The sequence below is a fragment of the Delphinapterus leucas genome, chromosome 2 (genome assembly GCF_059928025.1).
Source record: "Delphinapterus leucas isolate spDelLeu-1000000601 "Yukka" chromosome 2, BTC_Dleu_Yukka2, whole genome shotgun sequence".
NCBI classification, from domain to species: domain Eukaryota; kingdom Metazoa; phylum Chordata; class Mammalia; order Artiodactyla; family Monodontidae; genus Delphinapterus; species Delphinapterus leucas.
Genome location: NC_143130.1, coordinates 23,894,724 through 23,914,654, shown reverse-complemented (window position 1 = coordinate 23,914,654; position 19,931 = coordinate 23,894,724). Strand labels below are relative to the sequence as shown.

Genomic DNA, 19,931 nt, shown 5'->3' with positions numbered 1-19,931 from the left:
AATGCCAGGTTCTATTTCACTTAAGTAAAGAAAATCAGATTAAAATAATGAATGACACTCCAGGAACTATGAGGTTTCCTGGGGGAGCGAATGACTGTCCACAGGGTCTTAGCCTGAGACCCCCTCTGTGGCATAAATAGGGATGCATTTCATAGCAGCTAAGCGTCAGGAAATATGCTTTTAATTATCACTTAAGATGTAACCTGTCAGAGGTCTTAGTATCACTTGTTTTTAATGAGAATTGATTTTCAGATTGCATTACCCAGAAAGCCTAGGATAATGGAAACCCCTGGTCCTTTCCTGAGACCTTTAGTCATCACATGTTTCTTTGTCAATCTTGCTGGCATCGGCAGCCACCAGACATCCGATCTGCCCACATGTGGCCCCGGCAGAGGGGCCGGCTTGTTAGCCTTCAAGTGATTCTGATGAATGAGATTCTACAAAGCTGAGCCTGGCTCATGAGTATCGCTGTAAAGTGGGAGCCCCAGGGAAAACTAAAGAGGGGTTGAATTTTTCACTGTGGTCCGCAGGCCGGCCTTGTCGATGCAAGGATGCAGTGCAGAAACAATGTGTTGATAGGAGAAGCATCCATCTGAGTGATGCCCACCTCTGGCCAGACCTTTCACCGGTTTCCTAACCTTTTCTGAAATGGCCAAGCAAGTCCTGGAAAGGCACGCCAGGTGCAGATGTGCAGAAAGGCAGCGAGAAGAAGGAAAAGATGTCTGGTTGTCCAAGTTTTCCCCAACTTAAGTCATTCCCATACCATATAGCACCCTCCTGTTTTTCTTGCCATAAAGTGGTACTGCCTTTACAATGATTTACTTAATATTTTACCTTAAGCTGACTTGGTAAACTTTGTAAGTTTACTTTGCAAAGAACACTAAAATCGGTACTGAAAACACATTAGTCTTGCTGGTTTGGAAGTAAAACTTTTCAGTTATAGATGGATATTGTTGCCTGCTGACGGTTTTGCCTGTGATGGTTGCCTTTGCTAACAAGGATATTTCTTTGCTAACAAGGATATCTGAGAGGTGTTAAAGGAGTAGTAACATGATCTGGGACCTTGTCTTTTTCCTTGTCAGAATCAGAAAGATGGAAAGACAATTGGACGGGGAATAACTTTCTCACGCTTCGATACCATATAATTGTTTTTTATGTATAAAACCTAAAAGAATGTTGGCATGTGTCCCTTTATTTGGGAAATGATGATAGAATCCATGCATGATTACGTGCAGACCAGGTTGGAAGGTGATGTAGAGGGAAATTGGAGGCAGATGGAAAGAAAGGAGACAAAAAAGCAAGAGCAAGCAGGCTCTTGCTTCTCTCCACTATGCAAGAAACATAGTTTTGAAAAAAAAAAAAAAGATCAGAGTTAAAATCAGCCCTACTCTCAATCCCTCTATGTTCTCTCGTCCGTTCCATGTGTATTATTTGCCTCCCATGTATCAGCCATGAGGACAAGAATCACTGTCCTGGGGGGGGTTGTTTAGTTCCACAGAAAACAGAGAGGTGCGTGGAGAGCTGTAGGGTCTACTAGGAAGTCACCTGAATCAGATTCTGGAGGACCAGCGGTAGCAATGGGGAGAAAGTAGTTACCGCGTTGTCACCCTGATAGAGGATTCCAGTACCTTGGGAAATGGAAAGTAATCACAATCAAACCAGCACATTTAGGACAATAGAACACAGTGTCACACTGCTTAGGCCCCCTGACTTTCTGGGCCAGGGGACAAGTATTTTTCCCTGCTTCACTATGTATGTTTTGCTGACTATAAAAGAGGAATATCGGCTCTGGACACCAGGTGGCGCTGGTCATTAAAGTTCCAAGGCCCGGAAGTAGAGATGTCTCAGTTAGAAGTTAAGCTTTGAATTCACCAAAAATTTCCCTGGTTGGCCTGATGTGATCCCGTGGGTGCCCCCAGGGTGGGTATTAGTCAGTGGTTACCACTGGGTTCATCCTATCCTACCAGGTGACTCTCCCCAGGCCACGGCCTGGGCTGGGCAGTCCGTCCTGAACTTGCTGACCATGGTGTTTGTGACGGTGGCCACCAACCTCGTTCTACTCTTCCTAGGCTGGACCATGGTAAGAATTTTTTGTTTTGTGGGTTGGTGTTTTGTGGGTTGGTGTTCAAGGGAGCTGTGAGGTTTGGAGCCAGGATGACGATTAGATCTGGCCACCTCTTGGCTATTCAAGCACTAATTATAGGGATTCAACCTGCCACTCACATTTGAGCCATTTCTCTGGTCCTCCAGGGGAACATAAACCAGTCCATTTTATGCATTTTGAAGCAGTTTTGACCAAACACATATTAGGGCAGAAAAGAAACCTCAGTAGAGTTCCCTTGAGCCTGGGAGGATTTTGTAGATTTCATGACTTATCTCTGTGATTTCCATTGCCATGAAAAACTGAGAGTTGCCTCTACTCGATTTCAATTCACTGTCCCCAAAGCATCATTCCTTCCTTTGCCATATATAATTGTGAACTATATGCTTAATGATAATTTTCCTTCATGTTTCCTGACAATGGGGAGAAGCACGAGTTGGCCCCAAGTGTGTGGAAGCTGCCCGAACTGTGTTCATGTCTCTGTGAGAGAAGCCAGGTCACCGTGATGACCATTTCCTGTGAGCAAAAAGCTGTTCTTGGCCGAGGCATGCTTAGAGCTCCGATCGCTGCAGAATGTACCTTCCTCCCCTCTTAACTAATGGGGTCAGACCTTAATAGTGATACTAACTTGTAGGGCTCTTAAAACATTTATTGCCATATTAGTGGTCTCCATCCAAGGTTAAGGAAACCTAGTGGACCCTGTACACAGGAGCTGCCTAAAGGTTTTCTAGCTTTGGTGGACAAGACAGGGAATGAGGGACAAGCCTCCTCATTCCTCCCCGAAGGCTTTCTTCCCATGGTTAGTTGCCTAGAATGCTGTCAGCTCACCAGTTCCATGAATGACATGGATCTAGGAATGTAGAGATTGAGTTATAACCACACGCTATAGACTGAATTGTGTCCGCACAGAATTTATATGTTGAAGCCCTCACCTCCAATGTGACTGTATTTGAAGTAAAGAAGGAATTAAGGTTAAGTGAGGTCATAAGGGTGGAACCCTGATTTAATAGGATTAGTGTCCTTATAAGGGGAGGCATCAGGAAGATCGCCTTTTCTCTCCTCCATATGAAGACACAGCAAGAAGGGGGGCCATCTGCAAGCCAGGAAGTGGGTCCTCACCAGGGACCACATTGGCTGGCACCTGGATCTTGGACTTGCAGCCTCCACAGCTGTGAGAATAAATATCTATTGTTGAAGCCACCCAGTCTGTGGTATTCTGTTATGGTGGCCAGAGCTGACAAAGACACCATACAACAAAGGACGTCTTGGCGCTGTGTATGAGAAATAAGTAGGGGTCCATGGAGGCACTAAAACTCCAATTTTAAGAACAAAACCAAGACAGGGGTTCAGTGTCGTGGCATTTATACAACAGAAAGAGTGCGATCAGGCGGCCCCAACGGCGCAGGTGGCAGGGGTCCTATCCATTCCACTCCTGTCAATTACAGTACGTGTCAGACCGGATTGGTTTCAGCCTTGCAGATTAGTGGACAAAGGGTCAGCTCAGTCCTATCGCTGCATCTTGTTTCTTCCCGCCAGCAGCAGTAGCCTTTGGAACAATGTGTGGGGATAAAGTGTCTGCCACAGAATTCAGGGCAGGGGTGCAGTATTCATTCCCATCCTTGGAGAGGCACCTTCGAACTCTCTCTCTGGAGTATAGTCCAGGGAATCACACACTTTTCACTCCCAGCAGAGCAGAGAGATAGAAACAAGATGAGGTTTCCTCCACCCCCACGATTGGCACCTTCCCCCAAATCCCGCGAGTCTCATGGCACCAGGCAGACTCATAGCATCAGATGCCAAGTAAACAGAAAAAGATCACTTGGGAGCGAGCTGGCCACTCCTTGGATAAACCCAAGTCTTTGTTGTCGTATTCAGAAAGGCTAGCTCGGAACTGGTATCCTAATTACCTAGAGGCATGTGTGACGATTCAAGGCAGGTTGCTTAGTAGAGAAATTCAGTGGCTTGGCTATTTATTGGATACATAACTATCGTTTTTGAATACTTAGTATATGCCAGATACAGCCCCAGATTCTCTCCATGCATCAGCCCCTTGATTCTTCTCAACCACTGGGAGGCAGTCACTAAGATCTTCCGCATTGTACACGGGAGGAAACTGATGCTTTAGAGGCGTTCGTGGACCTTTCCAAGGCCACGTGGCCAGTCACAGCCCAGGGAGGACCAGATCCTTTACTGCTCACTGAATGTTCTCCACTTGTCACTTGTCTTTCTTGAGGGTCAGATAGACATTCATTGGAGAGGGACAGGGGTCCTTCTGCCTTCGTCACAAGCAGAAAATCTAATAATACAGGACTATGGGGAACCAATGTTTTTCTCAATTTTGGCTGAATATCCTGAATCTCACTTCAGAGAATACATGTTCCTGCTGCTTACTGGCATCGCTTACCTAAACTGTCAGGAGAGGTGTTTTATTCCTTGTAGATAATCTCCTGGAAATAGGTCTCTTTTGAAAACATTTTCCCCCCAAAAGGACCCCAAAAAGATTTTTAAAATCAAAAAGAAATTGATTCTTTGTGGTCTTCTCATTTTCCAAGGTGTTCTTTTTTAACAGTGAATGTGTATTATTTGCAATCAGATAACAATTGTGCTTTGTTGGCCATTGAAAATAGAGGGCTTTCAGCCCGACTGCCAGTGGGAGCACAGAGGGGCATTTTGCACTGTGTTCTCTCAAATCTCTCTTTCTCTCTCTCTCTCTCTCTCTCTCTCTCTCTCTCCCCCCCCCGCCGCACCCCCTCCCCTTGGAGAGCGTGCTTCATGGAATGTTCCTTTCAAAGTTCTTCCAACGAGGAGGCTAATGCAATGTCTTCTAGTGAAAGAACAAAGCACTCTCGCACACATTATCTCTTGCCAACTACAAAGCAAAGTCCTTCTCAACAGTTGGTAGCTTAAAATAATAGACGAGAAAGCTGACTATATTTGCAATAATTGTAGAAGTAATTTTGGAGTATCTACTACTCAACTCACAGAACCACACCAACCAAGTACCTTCCTCTTTCTTTGAAAAAAATGATGTAAAATTGTTGGAGCAATGGTCTGAACGGTGGTCCATTTTGATGATTTTGAATTATGACAAATACTAGTCATTTTAAATGGTTTTTGTCTTCCAGGTTTAGCTTCTTGCCATGAGAGAGGTCAAGTGTCTTGGGTGTGTAGATGGGAAAGGGAGGTGACGGACACAGTGTCTGCCTTGGGTCAAAGAAGCCGATCATGTGATCAGTCACGTGATCACCCAAGTGTGTCAATCCCAGCACGCCTTCAGGTCGGAAATTAAATATACGTATATACATATCTAATTTATATATATGCTGTATGGCTTATGTATAAACACTTGGGTGACTTATGAAAGAACGTGGGAGCAGATGTAAAGGATTCATATGGAGAATAAGAGGAGGAGAAGAAGGAGGTGCAAGGGGGGAGGAGGAGAATGATGAGGAGGAAAAGAAAAGAGAAGAGAGAGGAGTTACCCTAACCCATCCTACAGAGAAGCTAGGTATTTCTTTTGAAAATTAAAAAATATATATTTCTGGCTCTGTATTCCATTTGTACTTTTTCTCTTTGCCTCCTGCCTCTTCAAGAATCTTTTTGTCGGTACACAGCCCTCTTCTTGAGGATCAAGGCCCCCGCTTTGAGGGACCTGGGGTCCCCTCTCACCCGCAGATGTTCACCACCAATCGGCCAAGCTAAACCATGAGTCACAGACATCCTAGGAGCGTGTGAACCTCTGGGCCCTGCCCCACTGTCACCCAGCTGTGCCGCTGACTGGGAGCCAGAACATCCTGGTGCCTGCCTGGGATTTCCCATGGTCATGGGCTTCGCCTTGATGCCCAGCTGGTCTTCCCACTTCACTTTGGAGCCCCTGAGGGTTTTGTTCTTCCAGTTGAAAAGTAAAGGACTCGGGGGGTTTTAAAAAAATTGTGGTAAAGTACATAGAACATAAAATCTACCACTTTAACCATATTTTGTATGTTATTCTTTTAACGTAGTTAGATTCTCTTAGCCAACATTGAAGAGTTTTGCATCCATGTTCCTAAAAGTTTTGTCTATAATTTCCTCTCATTAAGCATTTCGTCGGGCTTTTCTATCAATGTTGCACTCACTTTTCTCCCCCACTTTTTTTTTTACTGTGGCAAAACCCATATAGCACTTTGGGTGACAGTGATTTGTCCGTGAGGGTTCATCGATTGTAACAAACATCCCCCTCCGGCGGAAGATGCTCATGTATGGGCAAGGCGACGGCGGCGTGGGGGGCAGCGAGTCTGTGGGACATCTGGGTACCTCCTCTTTACTTTGCTGTGAACGTAAAATGGCTCTAAAACTAGTCTATTTTTTAAAGTACCGTGAAATTTACCATCTTAATCTCTTTTAAGTGTACAATTCCATGGCACCCAGTACATTCACATTGTTGTGAAGTCCTAACATTTTCCTCTGGCAAATGGGAAACTGTATCCATTAAACAGCAATCCCCCCTCCCCCCTCCTCCTCCCCCACCCCCCGGTAACCACCATGCTACTTCCTCTTTCTATGATTTTGACTATTTTCCATAGCTCGTATAAGTGGACTCAAACAGTATTTGTCTTTTTGTGGCTGGTTTATTTCACTGAGCATAATGCCCTCCAGGTTCATCCATGTTGTAGCCTGTGTCAGGATGCCCTTTTTAAAGGCTGAATCTTATTCTGCTATATGGATGGACCACATTTTGCTCATCCAGTCATCCACTGATGGACACTTGGGTTGCTTGCGTCTCTTGTTTATTGTAAATAATGCTTCAAAGTACAAATATCTGTTCTACTCCCGTTTTGACCATTTTTTAAACACTCTCTCAGCAAATTTCAATTATATGATACAGTGTTATCAGCTATAGGCACCATGTTATACATGAGACCCTCAGACTTTATTCATCTTATAGCTGAAAGTTTGTACCGCTATATCAACCCTTCCCTATACTCCCCCGGCGCGCCCGCCACCCCAGGCCCTGGCAACCACTTTTCTACTTTCTGTTTCTATGAAATCTTTTTTTGGGTCTTTCTTTGTCTGGCTTATTCCACTCAGCATAATGCCCTCCAGGTTCATCCACGTTGTTGCAAATACAAGATTTCCTCCTTGTTCAAGGCTGACTAGTATTCCTGTGTGTGTGTGTGTGTGTGTGTGTGTGTGTGTGTGTGTACCACATTTTCTTTATCCATTCCTGCACAGACAAACATGTAGGGTCTTTCCATACCTTGGCTTCTGGCTTTTGTGAATAATATGAACACGGGGGGTGGGGGGCTGCAGATATCTCTTTGAAATCATAATTTCATGTCCTTCAGATGTATACCCAGAAATGCAATTGCTGGATCACATGGTATTTCAATGTTTGACCACTTTTCAAATGTATAATTCAGTGGCATTAGGTACATTCACATTGCTGTGCACACAAGTTTGGGTTCCACCCAGCAGGGAGGACACCCCAATCTCCAGGTGCCACGGCGTGTTTTATTGTTTGTTTTTGTTTTCTTTGCGGTACGCGGGCCTCTCACTGCTGTGGCCTCCCGTTGCGGAGCACAGGCTCCGGATGCGCAGCTCAGCGGCCATGGCTCACGGGCCCAGCCGCTCCATGGCATATGGGATCTTCCCGGACCGGGACACGAACCCGTGTCCCCGAACCCGTGTCCCCTGCATCGGCAGGCGGACTCTCAACCACTGCGCCACCAGGGAAGCCCCACTGCGTGTTTTTTAGGCGGGCTTCTCACTGTCCTCCGTCCCCAGCCTCTGGTCACCACCACTGCGGTTTAACGGCAGCCCTCCTGGACTCGAACCCTCCTGCTGCCCCCCTCCCTCTCCCCCTCGCCCCTGCATGGGGCCCAGCAGCAGGGCCCCTCTGACCATGCACCTTCCCCTGCAGACCCCATTATGTCAGCGGACCAGTGTTGTCAGCCTGACCTGAGCACAGTCAGCCTCTCGCTGACCCCCTGGTGATGCAGAAAGCCCCCTCCCTGGGTTCCCAGCAGACTATCTCCCCCACCCCTCCCCGACCCTTCGCTCTCCACGTGATGCTAAAGTTTCCGGGCCTGGAGGGGAACAGGCTGGGTGAGGGGAAAGTGCCTCGGGGTTTATCAGGGTTCATCTGACCGTCTAACAGCAGGCGCCGGGCTGCCAGCATCCCCGACACTTGGATTTCAACCATTTTCTCCACTTGACACCTCTCCGCCCCCTCCACACATAATAAGACCCATTCTTCCCCAGCAGGGACCGCCCGTGTTGGGACCCCAGGCTCGGCTGAAGCCGCCCGGCTCTTCTCCCCTTTCCCGCCGCCCATTCAGTGGAAACCCTAGCTGCCCAGGCAGAGGGGCGCCCAGGCGCTGGCTTCTGCCAGGGGTGATAACGCAGTCCCGGCTGCCCAGACTGTGTGGTCATCGGCAGGTCACTAGGTCTCAGCTTCCACCGTGACCCCAGAAGCCAGAAAGAATGGGCTTGCCTCTCCTGAACTTGCGGGGAGGGCTTGGGAACTGCTTTAGTCTAAATGTGAAAGTCCTGCAGAGGAAAGGAATTGAAGAGCTGGTGGGAGAAAACAACGACAACAATTCTAAGTATTGTGCCTAGAATGAGGCTCTGCTCCCTTAAAGGGACAGTCAGTTGGGAGCAGACGAGGGTAATGAGGGTCACTTAAGGACCCATCCTGGGTGAAGCAGGCTGAAGTCATAGCACAAGGTACTCAGGCTTGACTGCGGTTTGCCACCTGAATACTGCAGCAAGACCGCTTCTGCTTTGGAGAGCTTTAGTAAGGAATTAACCTGAGAGCTAGCTTTTTTTTTTTTTAAGAGAGAGATTTTATATTTTAGACGTCCTATTTTGTCAGGTGCTCAGAAGTGCCTGTGACTCCAAAGATGTTAAACATAAAGGGGTTGTGGTCTAGCGGAGGGTCATTCTGTACATGCTCTTCTGAAGCTTGGTTTTTAATTTCATGCATGTTACACAGCCTTCTGTATTCCACGTTGTATAATACATAGCTAGCTTTAATAGCTATAAACCGTGGTATTAATGTGCCCTTAATGACTGTCTTCTGATGACCATTTAGGCCATATCTTTTTTTTTTCAAGTTGATTCATTTCACTATAATTATTTTAAAAAAATTTATTGAAATAGTTTACAATGTTGTATTAGTTTCAGGTTTACAGCAAAGTGATTCAGTTATATATATACATATATAAATATATATTCTTTTTTTACTTTCTCTTTCATGGTAGGTTATTACAACATATTGAGTAGGCTTCCCTGTGCTATATGGTAGGTCCTTGTTGGTTATCTGTTTTATATATAGTAGCGTGTACATTTTAATCATTTAGGCCATTTCGTAGTGTCTATGTGTTTGTCTTTATTATTACTAGAAAGTGGCAAGTAACATCCTGTACATGTTGCTTTGTGAATTTATGTGAGTTTATGAAATAAATTCATAAAAGTAAAACAAAAGAAAAAAACCAGATGTTGTGAATGTCAAGCTCCCTTTCGGCTCCCTAATGATCGGGAAGTTACATCCTTACTTCTCCCGGCCCCTCCCGCATTCGCTCTTCCTCCAAACAAGACTGCGGTGCCTGGAGCGGAAACACGAGCAAGCAGATCAGAGGTGATAGGACCTAAACTCCCCTGTGGGTCTCAGGCGCTGGGGCGAGGGTACCCCAGACAAACGGCAGGGAAGAAAGAGGGAGCCGGGGACGGAAAGTGCACCCACGCTGCATGGGTGCAGGAGCCCGGGCTGTGCCAGCAGGACCTCAGTAGAACCTCAGAATCTGTCACCGGCTCTAAATATGGGCAGGTCGTCCTTCAATTTTGCGTGGCTCACGTGATCTGCGGTGACAAAAGGATGTGCGCACGAGGTTGGCAGGGACCCAGGAGACTTGGTTTTCAAGTTATTTTACCTTCGGGCAGTGGGAGCCCTCCCAGCACCTCCCATCCTCCTGTTCTCCAGCCTCTGGGAACTAAGTCTCCTTGGCCTGTGGACCCTGATCTTGGTCTGTGTCGACTCTTTGCTTTCTTCCACCCCGCCAAGCCTGCTCATCGCCTCCGTGGAAACTAGGGCACATCGCCCTAGCACGGCGCTGAGTGTCTGATAGAGAAAAAGGAAAGTTGCTGGCGCCTCCACCTCCTCAGCCTGTCTCTCTCTGCCAGGTGCGGCCAGAGGCTCATTAATTACATCAAGAGGCCTTCCCTGGTGGCGCAGTGGTTGAGAGTCCGCCTGCCGATGCAGGGGACACGGGTTCGTGCCCCGGTCCGGGAAGATCCCACGTGCCGTGGAGCGGCTGGGCCCGTGAGCCATGGCCGCTGAGCCTGCGCATCCAGAGCCTGTGCTCCGCAACGGGAGAGGCCACAACAGTGAGAGGCCCGCGTACCGCAAAAAAAAAAAAAAAAAACACATCAAGAGCTGCATTGCCTGTGCCTCTCCCAAGGAACACAAGTGACGTTTAAAAGCCACCATATGTGCACGTGAGTTCTGTCTCTCTCCATTTCTGTGTATTTAACCGGGTGGGGGGTTGGGACCCCCTTCCCCAGCGGGCTTTCCTCGCCCCAGCTCCCCAGATGTGTTTCTGTGTCCTTTGCACGGAGGGTGATTTGTTTTAGGAAGCTACCGACTGGGAGATGTTTCCTAGGATGTCGTTTCTAAGGAAGAGGGAGAAAGATGAACTTGCCGCAGTCCTGTGTCTCCAGCCCACAGAATTCCCTGCCCACTTCGAGCCCAGACCAGTGGCAAAAAGCAGTCCAACACATAGATACACTACCAAACGTAAAATAGATAGCTAGTGGGAAGCAGCTGCATAGCACAGGGAGATCAGCTTGGTGCTTTGTGACCACCTAGAGGGGTGGGATGGGGAGGGTGGGAGGGAGACGCAAGAGGGAAGAGATATGGGAACGTATGTATATGTATAGCTGATTCACTTTGTTATAAAGCAGAAACTAACACACCATTGTAAAGCAGTTATACTCCAATAAAGATGTTAAAAAAAAAAGCAGTCCAACATTCAGGGACACGCAAGAGAGCCCCCTTCCCCAGCCTTACTTCTTCGCCCTGTGATGCTCAGCTGATACACACAGGTGGGATCGTGGATCCAGTGTCCAGCAATCATGGCCATCACTGTGGAAGCTGCTTCTATTTTGTCCAAAGCATGCCAGGGTCATGAGAAGAGCAGAGTCCCTGCATCCAGGCTAAGCCAGATGTCAGCTCTGTGATGAGGGCTGGTCATTCCATCTCCCTGAAATTTTAGTTCTTCTATACAATTTATTTTCCCTTCCTTTATAGTGTTTTTATTACAAATAAATAAGTTATTATATAAAATACTCCTAGACTTTTTCTCCCCTATCCTTACCCATTCTGTAGGACCCAGATCAAATACCAGTACCTCTTCCACCCAGGCTGAAAGCAGTCTCTTCCTTTTTAAACCCCTTCCCACTCACGTTTTTTTTCTGAACTTTTTAAGGGCACACTGCTGTCTCTGTTTATAAGTAATTACACACAACAGTATCTCCAGGATGGGCTAGGGAGGCCCCTCTATCCCCTCCACGGTGGTTCACACCCACTCGCTATTAGTCGAATGAATGAATAAGTGAATGTACTTGTTTTGAAGCATTTTCTCTTCTGGGAAATTTGCACTGAACAATTCAAAATGTTCCTGTCCTTCAATCGTATACAAAGTTTTATCCTATGTTTTCATCACAAGGTCTCAAAGTGTTATTTAGTTTACCAGGCCGATGAAGAGATCAAAAGGATATGTAGTTGCCTCCAAGTTAGACAGGAGAACTTTTAGTTTCTAGAATACTCCTGGACTCTAGCCTTCTTCAAAAGCAAATACACTTTATTATGTTGGAGCTGAGCCTTCAGACATACTGTTTCTGCATTCCCCAGGAAAGGTCTGTTTCTTTTGTAACATTCTGTAACACTTAGAGAGCTTATGTTACTTTCATGGAGGAAAGAGCCTGGTGATTGAACAGACTTCCAGTAGGAAATGTCCCAGATGGAACAACAGTGCAGGTCTCCCATACAGACTTTCATTCACGCTCAAGTATCTACAGTATTGTATTTTCTACATTGCCTCTATACATTTCAAATAAAATTTATTCATTTCAAAAAAGAACACTAGGGCTTCCCTGGTGGCGCAGTGGTTGAGAGTCCGCCTGCCGATGCAGGGAACACGGGTTCGTGCCCCGGTCCGGGAAGATCCCACATGCCGCGGAGCGGCTGGGCCCGTGAGCCATGGCCGCTGAGCCTGCGCGTCCGGAGCCTGTGCTCCGCAACGGGAGAGGCCACAACAGTGAGAGGCCCGCGTACTGCGAAAAAAAAAAAAAAAGCACACTAAAATGTATTTACACTGCATTTCATACTTGTAGTACAATGAAGTGATTTAATTGACACATCGATAAACTTAGGACCTGTGATTTTCTTCTTATATAACCAGAAATTCCCAGTGAGCAGTCAGGACATCAGCCCTTCTCTTACACAAACACAGCTGTTGTTTTGAGAAAATAATATGATTAACAGAGAATTTTCAGGAAGAACTGTGTCAATAAAAATTAATTTTGAGTTGGCCTAGGAAATGTACCCAACACACACACACACACAATTTCCACGTTTATACGCAACAATAAAAATTTTAAAAGATTGTGCTAGAACTTCTTCCTTTCCTCCCAGATCCCAAATCCCTCTAATATAAATACAGAGACTTTGAAGATGGAAAGTTTGCTTTTATTCCTGAGTTTGAGGTGATGCCAGAATAACGGAAGGGAAGTGTCCTCAAGTCCACGCAGAGCCAGATGCTGAGACCGTGAAGTGGGTGAGACCGTGAGGTGGAGGGAGTGGAGAGTATAAAGGACCAGTATGGGGGCTTCCCTGGCGGTCCCGTGGTTAGGTCTGCGCTTCCACTGCAGGGGGGCACGGGTTCTATCCCTGGTTGGGGAACTGAGATCCTGCAAACCACACGGCATGGCCAAAAAAAAAAATTTAAAAAAAGGACCAGTATGACCTTGGGGGATGTCCACAGGTTGGTCGGAGGAAAGACATGCAGGAAAGGAGACTAGGAAAAAAAATTTCTAATCTCATAAGAGAAGCAAAGGGATCCAACATTTCAAAAAAGAGGAAGAGGCCAAAAGTATCATGTAGTAGGGGCTGGAGACACCCATCGCTGGAACTGGATGTCAGAAATAGTAATGTGACGTCTGAGACACAGTTTGATGAACGTGGTAAAGACAGAAGATGAATCTGATGACTTAAGCAACTGACTAGGAGGTAAAAAAAGTGAGGGTTCAAACACCGACCACTAGCACAAGCCTGACACTGAAATAAAAGAGAAGATGGAAGCCCCAGGGGCCTGGCCAGGGATGAGCGCTTCAGCCTGGAGGAGACTTCTGGAAGGGTGTCTGAGTCTATGGACGTACCACCCTGAACACGCCCGATCTCGTCTGGAAGGGTATCCAAAACCAAGAGGGAAGAACCTCTGGGGAGTAAGAGTCTGGAGATTCTAGAAAGAAGAGGAGTCCTTGAGGCAACTGCCCAGATGGAGTGAGAAGGATAGAGCCTGGAAGAAGGTGGACTGTTATACCCCGAAGGCAGCAGGACAAAGATGCTATGAGACAGAGTAAGCGAGGGAGCTCCTTCTGCAGCTTTCTCGGCACAAGAGGAGGCGAATTGCTGGGGAAAGCTGCGGAGTGAGGTGGTCTAGAAAGCTGAAGCAGAAGGCGGGAGCCATGGAGGCCAATGCACTTCAAGGAAAACAGATTTCAGTTTTGCTAAATGCCAGCAGGAGCCCTGCTGGTTGAATGGACCCATTGTGGCACTCTGTGACTTCCCCGATGCATTCTCCGTACCTGGGGACAAGAGTGATGGATGCGGGGCTGGAGACAGACCCAGGCAAGGGTCCAGGGAGACAGGAACCTGCAGATTCACTGAGTGTCATCCACTGTGGGTTCACAGTAACCCCCGAATCTACAGGGCACAGATCAAAACTGATTGAAACTGAATGGAGTAAGACGATGGCTTCAGTTCCTAAGCTGTTCCCAGCTGCTTAACCTTACAGAAGAAATATTTCACGTGGGTCCCTCTGTACATGCACTTCTTCCTTGCAGCTGAGTACTCTCCATCTTTGGAATGTTTTCCCCACCTCCTTCCTCCCTTCAGCTGGGCCTCTGCAGAGCTCTCTTGCAGGATTTCTCACACTCTGTTCCAATCTTTGCATATCTCCTGCTCTAAACTGTGGACTCCATGGAGGAAGGAACTTTGTTTTCCTCTGAATCCCCGAGCCTGGAACACTGGATCTCAGAATAGACTGGAGTCACTGACTGAATCATTTTGCATTTATTACTTAGGACGTTCAGGACGTATCTTCATGTGCAGGCAGAAGATAAAGATCATGGGATCTGAGGACATGACCTCGTCCAGTCCCTTTATTAGAGACGAAGAAGCCAAAGCCTGAAGAGGTGGACTTCATGCCCTTGAGATAAGGAGTTGGCTAGTTTTCTCTTTAACACAACCTCCCAGTGATGTCTCTCTCACTCCTGCTCCAGGTCTGCTTTGGTTCTAATTCAGGATCTAACATCTAAGCAAGATCTGGCCTGACCACAGGAACTGGAGAGAGAGATGCCAGAATGACAATCAAGAGAAATGCCCTGTGCCAATGGAAGAAGTACCAATCCAGGTGATGGTCAGTGTGGGGAAACAAGTGACCCAAGAAGAAGGTGAGAGAAGCTTTGGGATGCCCGAGTCCCCAGAAAATAAGGGACTGAGGTTTAAGGCACTTCTCTACAAATTTGACAGTTTTATACAAGGTCAGAAATGGATGCTGTACATTGGCTGTTCCACACAGTAATGTGTTGGGGTTTTGTTTTTTTTTTAGCTTTATTGCTGGCTCTGTCACTTTATTTTTTTTCAATTAATTTTTATTGGCATATAGGTGCTTTACAATGTGTTAGTTTCTACCGTACAGCAAAGTGAATCAGCTATACGTATACATATATCCCCTCTTTTTTTTGGATTTCCTTCCCATTTAGGTCACCACAGAGCACTGAGTAGAGTTCCCTGAGCCACACAGCAGGTTCCCAGTAATGTGTTGTTTTAACATGATTCTTCCAATATTACTCACTTGCTCCATTTACATATATTTCTATGGAATTCAGAAATCCCTACAAACAAGCAGTGCAGTTAGAATCAACAAGTTTTATTCTCTCTAGCCGTTTGCCCTCAAAACAAATATACCAGTGTATTGTTTGTTTTTACATGTCATTCTCTTACAAATTTTTGTTGAAGGAAAATGTCTGTTGAAGGTGAACTATGTTGTGCCCTACTTATTATTTTAAACTGACTAAGATAAATATTTAAAGTCACAGTTCTAAGTATTTGCTTAGCTGTGTTCTTTTATTTGCTGTTTATTTTAGTTGGAACATGTGTGAATGGTTCCAAGAGTCCAGATTAAATAACAACATTGTTTGTATACATTCTGGGTAGCTTGAAGAAAAGAAAAGGAATTCGTATCTTGAATGATTCAGCGTCTTAGTCAGCTCAGGCTACTATATCAAGAATACCACAGACTGTGTGGCTTACACAACAAACATTGATTTCTCACAGTTCTGGAGGCTGGGAAATTCAAGATCAAGGTGCCAGATGACTTGGTGTCTAATGAGAGCCCACTTCCTGATTTTAGAAGGCATTCTTCTCATGTTCACAGGGTGGAGAACAGAAAAATCATCTCTCTCAGGTCTCTTATAAGGGCACTAATCCCATCACAAGGACTCCACCCTCATGACCGAATTACCTCCCAAAAGCCCCCCCTCCTAATGCCATCACCTTGGGAGTTTAATTTGGGCTTTCAGCATATGAATTCGGGGGGACACAAACATTCTGTCCATAGCATTCAGCTCAGCCAACACATACATTTAAAGAAAGGAATCCTGTCCCTAATTCACCTGTGAGGACACATGATTCAATTAAAGACCTAATGTTATGTCACACAGAAACAGAGGTGCTCTCTCCCATTCCCAGAGCCCTGCATCACACTGCCCGGCTGTGAGGGAGGGTCAGGATGGGTTATTCTCTCAACACCCACTCCCTCCATCCTGAACTAATAAACCACTGAAAAGGCAAACGGAAGAAGATAAAGCGCCTAGCCTGAGTGGGTAGAGAACGTTCAGCCCATTTTACTTGGGGAATGTGAAACTTTACATTAGGAGACCCCTAAAGACGACCCATTGAGATGCCTCTCTTTTTCGGATGAGGGAGTGGATTAGGGTCCCAGGGCTGGAGACCTGCTGAAGAGCCCAGCTGGTCAACTTGTTAGGACCCATTAACATTAGCGATGATGTAACTTGAGGTTTATCCCCTCTAATTGCAACGTACTTCTCAACCTCATTCAACTGCTCGTTTCGTAACCCCGACCCCGCCTTATTTATAAATGCTCAAGGAAAATAAACGACTGTCCATACGGTGACATCGTGTCAAAGCTAACCAGTGAGCTCTGGAGGCTCAGTCTGGCCCTGCTCTAAGTCTTTTATATGATGTGGGGGAAGTCACCCAACTGCACTCTGACTCCGTTTTCCCACCTGAGAAGAGAATCCCTTCTTGCCGCTGCATTTACTTGAAAAGACCTTGCTATTCACAACACGCATGGCCAATAGAAAATATGACATTTTTCAATCAACTTAAAAGAAGACCCTGAAGTATGACCTTGGGGTGGAGTTTGGAGCCCACAGATCTCACAGTCTCTGGCTAAAACAGAAAATGCCCTGATACATACCTTTTGCAAAAAAAAAAAAAAAAAAAAAAAAGATGTACAATTGAAAAGGAGGAGAAAGAAAAGTGGGATGAGTCTAAAGTAAAAACACTAAAATAAAAGCTCATCCCTAATACTTTTAAAAATGTGCATTTTTTTTTTTCTGAATAGGAGAGTAAGGGACGGTCACCTCGCTGGAATATCTGGTCCTGTAGTAACAGCCTCCTGTCTGCAGCTTTTTTGTGTGTGTGTGGTACGTGGGCTTCTCACTGTTGTGGTCTCTCCCGCCGCGGAGCACAGGCTCCGGACGTGCAGGCTCAGCGGTCATGGCTCACGGGCCGAGCTGCTCCGCGGCATGTGGGATCTTCCCGGACCGGGGCACGAACCCGTGTCCCCTGCATCGGCAGGCGGACTCTCTACCACTGCGCCACCAGGGAAGCCCTGTCTGCAGCTTTGAGGCCACACCTGGAACACAGATCCCGGCTCCAGGCGCTAACACAATGGGCTGGCATCGTGGCTGCAGGGCTTTCTGCCCAGTTGGGCCCGAGGTCTATGTAACAGGAAAGTCCCCACAGAGCCTGCCCAGGTCCTGGCCAGCCCAGCTCCGGCTCCTCCTTTCCCTCTGAAATATGGAAGCAGCTGTCAGCAGCCTGGGCCTGTGCATTCACACTGCTGGCATGAAAACAGGCAGCTGAGTTGAGTCAAAAATAACACAGCTGCCGGCCCTGGTCTGGTGGGTTCCCAAGGTGGAGAGAGACGGAGACTCTGAGACACAACCGGTCCCACCCCCCTACCCCCACCGCCGACGGCCCAGGCACTAACTCGAACTCCTGCAGCCACTTGGTCCACAAAAACATGTGGATGTCATTTTGCTGCTCAAATGTTTCCCATTCGAAAATGGGAAGGCAAGGGCAAAGGTGGTAAACAATTTTCTTAGCTCTGATTTCTCTCCTAGCGCTGTCTGCTTCCACATGGCATGAAAGTTCTAGAGTCACTCCCTACTGGAAGAAACGTTCCATGAAGCCGGCACAAAAGCTTTTATTTCATTCGGTCTCACGTCAAAATATTCCATGTCTCTGATCCAAACCTTCCTTTCCCTGCTGTTCGGCTCCAGTGCCCCCCGTGTCCATCTGCATCCTGACCGCAGTGAGGGTCAGGCTTACTGACCCTCCGTGGTCCAGCAAAAAGCCGGGAAGGAGGGGGAGAGAGGAGGTCTCAAGACCATCATCAACCTTCCTTCCCCTTGGTAATGTGACGGGCTTCACAGGTTCCACAATGAGGAGTGACAGTCATTGACTTTTGACACCACCCTGACCCCTGATTTTAACCCCCTCCCCCCGATGGAATCAGATTTGTCCAAAGCCTCTTGCTCACGCTGACTTCCTGGCCTCGCATGTCTGGGATGTGGGAGGGCTCCTTAGATCTGTGAGCATGTCCGCACTTCCTGCTGGGAACATGCAGTTTGGTTCCTGTAGGTCGGCTCTGTGCTGCCAATACCTCCCCATCCCAGTTCTGCAAGAGCCTAATTTATCACCTCCTGGGGGACCGAGAGCAAATCAGGTCGGAATCAGGACCAAGGCTGAAGAGCCGAGTGAAAGATTCATCACGCGGCTGGCCGACGCTCCAGCACTGAGACAGGCCAGTGAAATACACCCACGTGGGCTTCCCTGTTTATTAGAAGCGCTCAGCTTTCTGGAATAAATAGGAGAATCTCCAACAGCAAAGTTAAGTGATTTACAAAGCCCGTTAGAAAAATACCGGTATCTGGGATGCAGAGTCTCTATTTTGAGTCAATTTTTAAAAAACGAAAACAAATTTTCAAGGGCAAGACATCACAGTAGAAGAAAATCCTCTCCTAAGAAAAGACCGAATGGTTTACAGTGATCAAATCTACATGCTATTTCATGACTCGTGGCCTGGGCCCAAGGAGAGGTTCCCCTGAGGCAGAGGTTGGCCACACATCCAGAGAACACAGCGGGCTAGGAGGAGAGATGCCTATGCATTAGTATAAGGCAAAAAGCAGAGTGCCCAAGCCTAGCCATTTCCACAGAGAAAACAGACCTGATGGCCACCTTCCTTCATCAGAGTCACCTTGTGGTAGGCAGTGAGATGGACAAGCCAGCTGGTATAAGATAGAGACTTGCTTTTAACTGTGACTGGTCCCTTTGGTGCCACCACTGTTCTCTACTGGAGATGGGGGAGGGGGAGGGGAAGAGCAGGAAATCCCATTCTTGCTTCAACGTCCTGAACCCACCCTTTCCTCAAGCAGAGGTTAGACCTCCCCGCCACCAGGGGTGAGTCCTGGGCGGCGGCTACCTGCCAAGCGACAAGAACCACACCACGGGGTCCCCGAAGACGTTTCCCTGTCACACGCTCTTGCCTTACGGCTGCTGGCGTCAGAGTCCCCGGGATGTGCCTGGGCCAAAGGTGGTCTCGGAGTCAAAAGGATGGGCCGCCAGGTAGTCTTTATACTCCCCGTCAATCAGGTTGGCGGCGTTGTTCCGGGCAAACCAGCAGTCCACCTGCTCTTCCCCGTTGTAGATTTTCCTCTGCTTCCACACCACTGGGACCTGGTGTCCTTTTACCTCGAGGACGGCCTCAGACCTCTCACCTGTCTCAGGGACGGAAGGATGGGCAGGGCTCTTGCCGAGCCCAGTGAGTCTGGCCTCCTGGTTCAGGAACTGACCTGAGAGGACAAAAGAGACACCAGGTCTAGGTCAAGTGTGAGCAACGTGGTTGAACAAAATCTAACTTCAGCTCAGGCACCGATGGCCAGCAAATGCACGGGTGTGACCCAGAGGAAGGGGATGCATAACATCAGCAAATGCACGGGTGTGACTGTGGTCCTCGGCTGGAGTCTCCCAGAGCTGCTCCACCTTTTCCAGTGTCCAGGGAGGGTGTGGGGAGGAGAGACCTGAGTGTATTGGTAGTGGCCTCCACTTCTGGAAGCTACCACGGGAAAGATGCCCAAACCACAAAAAGAGACGCCCAGTCTCCTACTGAGATGTGAGGATGAGATGGGGGCAAATAACGAGGGAAGAAGGGTCCGGTCTTCCCCGCTCTCCTCCCTCTGGAGGACCCCTTCCATGTGT

The 19,931-nt window shown here is 47.4% G+C and overlaps 1 protein-coding gene across 1 annotated transcript in view; it reads right to left on the bottom strand.

Moving 5' to 3' along the window:
* Positions 1-8,449: 8,449 nt before the first annotated feature.
* ITIH5 (inter-alpha-trypsin inhibitor heavy chain 5) overlaps positions 8,450-19,931 on the bottom strand; it is an 83,843-nt gene continuing 72,361 nt past the window's right edge. Inside the window, exon 14 of the mRNA XM_022580257.2 lies at positions 8,450-19,525. Within this exon, the coding sequence (XP_022435965.2) occupies positions 19,236-19,525 (290 nt within the window). The 3' untranslated portion in view covers positions 8,450-19,235. The remainder of the gene's footprint in view (positions 19,526-19,931) is intronic.